The sequence below is a fragment of the Phaethon lepturus genome, unplaced genomic scaffold (genome assembly GCF_000687285.1).
Source record: "Phaethon lepturus isolate BGI_N335 unplaced genomic scaffold, ASM68728v1 scaffold1531, whole genome shotgun sequence".
NCBI lineage: Eukaryota > Metazoa > Chordata > Aves > Phaethontiformes > Phaethontidae > Phaethon > Phaethon lepturus.
The window spans coordinates 85,010-88,130 of NW_010518264.1; the positions used below are offsets into that span (position 1 = coordinate 85,010).

The 3,121-nt window shown below is 51.9% G+C and overlaps 1 protein-coding gene across 1 annotated transcript in view; it reads right to left on the reverse strand.

Moving 5' to 3' along the window:
- TMEM213 (transmembrane protein 213) overlaps positions 1-1,785 on the reverse strand; it is a 4,354-nt gene extending 2,569 nt beyond the window's left edge. Inside the window, 1 exon segment of the mRNA XM_010296637.1 lies at positions 1,704-1,785. Coding sequence (XP_010294939.1) covers positions 1,704-1,785 — 82 coding nt within the window.
- Between the last annotated feature and the right edge of the window lie 1,336 nt (positions 1,786-3,121).

The window sequence follows — 3,121 nt, forward strand, 5'->3', positions numbered from 1 at the left end:
TTTGGCTTTGCAGCAGTTCAGGTGCAGCTGTGTCTGAAACTCATTAACCAGCTCAGATTGGAAAATAGGACGTACAGAAATAAGGGAGGGAGAGGGACAGGGGCTTCAGTGAAGGTTTTGCCTCTTTATCCTGCTTCCTACCCAGAATTCAGGGCACATTTGCACTCTGGCATAGTGCTGTGACTGGTCTCCAGGCCTCCACATCTCCACATGGTATCACAGGCCAAAGCCTCCTTAGACCTCCTAATACCCCCCTTCCCCCCAGCTTCAGCGTGCACCTTGCAGCGCCGCAGGATCGGATGCAAGGGCATCCACAGGACACCTGCGTGGGAAAATCACAGGCTGCTGCGGTCCCTGGGCACTAACACCAGCCTGTCCCCTGCCGCAGAAGGAAGGGAGTCGGTGTCGTATCTCCTCCTGTGCCACTATGAGCAGCACAGTTCAAGTTCAGCCAGATGAAGTGTCCCATGCTGAAATGGTCCCCTGCAGATGTACCTGAAAAACAGCCTGGAGAAGCTACAGGAGTAAGGGCTCCTGCTGCATGCAGATGGAGGGGCTCCAACGTGCTGCTGGTCCACAGAACAGGCAGAGGCCGTGAGAGAACTATTTCCAGTCAAACCATCACTTAGTTTGGAGTGTGACAGAGAGAGAAAATCAGTTCCAGCTTAATTTCAGTGAAGACTTCAAAATAATGGCTCAAGTTTATTTTCGGTTCAGGAAAACAAAACAGAACAAGACCTTTGACCAGACCTTTGCTTTGAGTTTGGTATTTTCCAAGTAACAGCAAATAAACTGAGGTTGTCCTGCAGGAGATGCCCCCCTTGGGGTCACCTGCTGTTGCTCAGCTTTGCATTTTGAGCTGACCGACCGTCGGCAAGACCAGAGCTTTCCTTATGGCCGCTGCCACGCTGGGAGCAGGTCCCCAGGCAGCCTGCTCCAGGGAAGGGTCTGAGCACTCCCCATTCTTCTTTCTGACTCTGCAAGGACTTGCTGAATGACCTTGGCCAAGCCCATAATTTGTTTTCTGAGTTAATAAATACCTCACGGGAGCACTGGGAAGAATCATTAAAACCTGTGTATGACCTGTGGAAGAAAGTGTTGCAGAATACAGAGTGTTGGTTCATGTTTATAGACTTTCCAGCCCAAAGGACAGGCTGTCAAAGCTAACCCATCTTTAAACATCTGGCAGGTCTCAACTGGTGCTGATATACAAATGCAGGCAGTAGCCTGATGGGAAAAGAGCAGCTCACAGGTCTCATTTACATTTTGGTTTTAGGCAATTTCTCCAATTAAAGGGGGCACCAAGGCCAGATTTCCTGCAAAAACACCTAATAAGAGATAAACCGGACTACAGTGAGCCTCTCAGGTGGTATTTCAAATGTTCCCTTGCCTCAGCAAGCACGGGAAGGCCAAGTAACTGCGGTCCCCTGTCTCCTTACTGTTCAGTGGAGCAACCTGCAGCTCAGCCACATTTACAGTGCATCTGTAAATAGCTGGTAAAAGCACATCTCTTCAGGAAGATGCTGTGATCAATCACATCACGTAATTCTCATTAGCATTAATCAATCCCAGCTTTTTACGCTTTTTAGATGAGATAAGGGAGTCCTTGTTTTTAAAGAACAAATTGCTGCCAGTGGACAGTATATTTAGGTATTGAGAGGAGTGGGGGAAAAAGGCAGGGTATAGGAGCACAAGAGAAATACCTGCTGAGCAGGAACACCGGAGCACGGCGGCGGCGAAGAGCACAGCGAAGGCTGCCCGGGGCTCGTGGGAGAAGCGCTTCATGCCGGGGGTCCAGCTCCCACCTGAGCGGCCGCACAGATCAGGTCGCTGTCGCCGGCAGCTCTGGTTCAGCAAACCCTTGATGAGCTCAGAGAGCCGGTGTGCGGGGCAGAGGGTGGAGCAAAGGAGCTTCCTGCTGCCAGGACACCTTGAACTTTCCTGCCACAACCCGGTGAGGAAAGAGAAGGGCTCCGACCAAAACAGCTCCAGCAGGAGGTGGATACCAGCGCCGAGGCAGGCAGAAGGCCCCTGAAGGTCAAGCCTGAAGGTTTCTCCCTAGGATCTGCTGCAGCTGGAGGGAGGAAAGGCCTCCAGAGCCAGCCCTTCCCGATGGGGTCCCAGGCAGCATCTGTCTTATAAATCTCCTTTTGATCCTGCAAAGCTGGTCTAAAAGAGCTGGAAAGGAGCAGAGGGTCAGGGCTGAGAATTTGTCTTCTTGTTTAGCTTAAAGACCTTTGTTGGGTTATGGGTTGGGATCAGTTCAAGCTTGGGGCCTCTGCATAGGAGAAGCTGCTGCTGTTCTCGCCCCATGAGCACAGCTGTGTCCTGTCTCCATCACGCATGTACAATGTGATGCTGAAAGAGTTTTTTGGGGGTTTTTTTCTCCTCTTGTAGTTGCAAGTGTTTGGTCTCCCTTTGTTTAAGAAAAAGCTCGAGTCCAAAACTCACACAGCCTTAGCCCTGCCCAGCATTCCTATAGGGTGAACCCACTTGTCCTCCCCGCTGTCCACACCTCGCCACCGAAAACACTCTGCTCCCTTCCAGGTGGGAATATTTCCACTGCGCAGCAGGACACAGGCAACCAGAGGTTTTGCCCGGAGAAAGGGTATGCCGAGCCACAGGTGAAGGCAGGCCGGCTAAAACGGGCACGTTTACCCTCTTTACCCTCCTTGGTTTTGTGTCAACACACCACCGGGGCTGGCGGAGTTAGGGCTGTGCTGGCCGGTCTGCGATGGCCGCCTCCTGCTGCTGCGGGTATGTGTGGTCCTGTCCTTCAGCTGGCACCTGAGGGGTGACCGAAAGTGTGTCGTGCTTGGCTGGCGGCTGGGCCGGGTGCGTGACCCCAGCGGCCATCGCTCTTGGCCTTGGTAGACGTGAGTCACGGCAGGCGAGAAGCTGTAAAAATGCTCTGACTGCTCAGAGTTGCTTGAAATTAGCCTATAGGATAATCTTCATCTCTCTATCATGTCAGCGTCTAAGTCTTTTCATGCCAGTTGTCTTTAATTTGTGTTTTTATCCGAGCGCTCTGTTGCATCAAAACTAAAACTCAACTCTTTACTGGGGAGCGGCCCTCCACTTTCTTCCAGCTTCACCTGCCCCTCCTGAATTTCTCACCTGT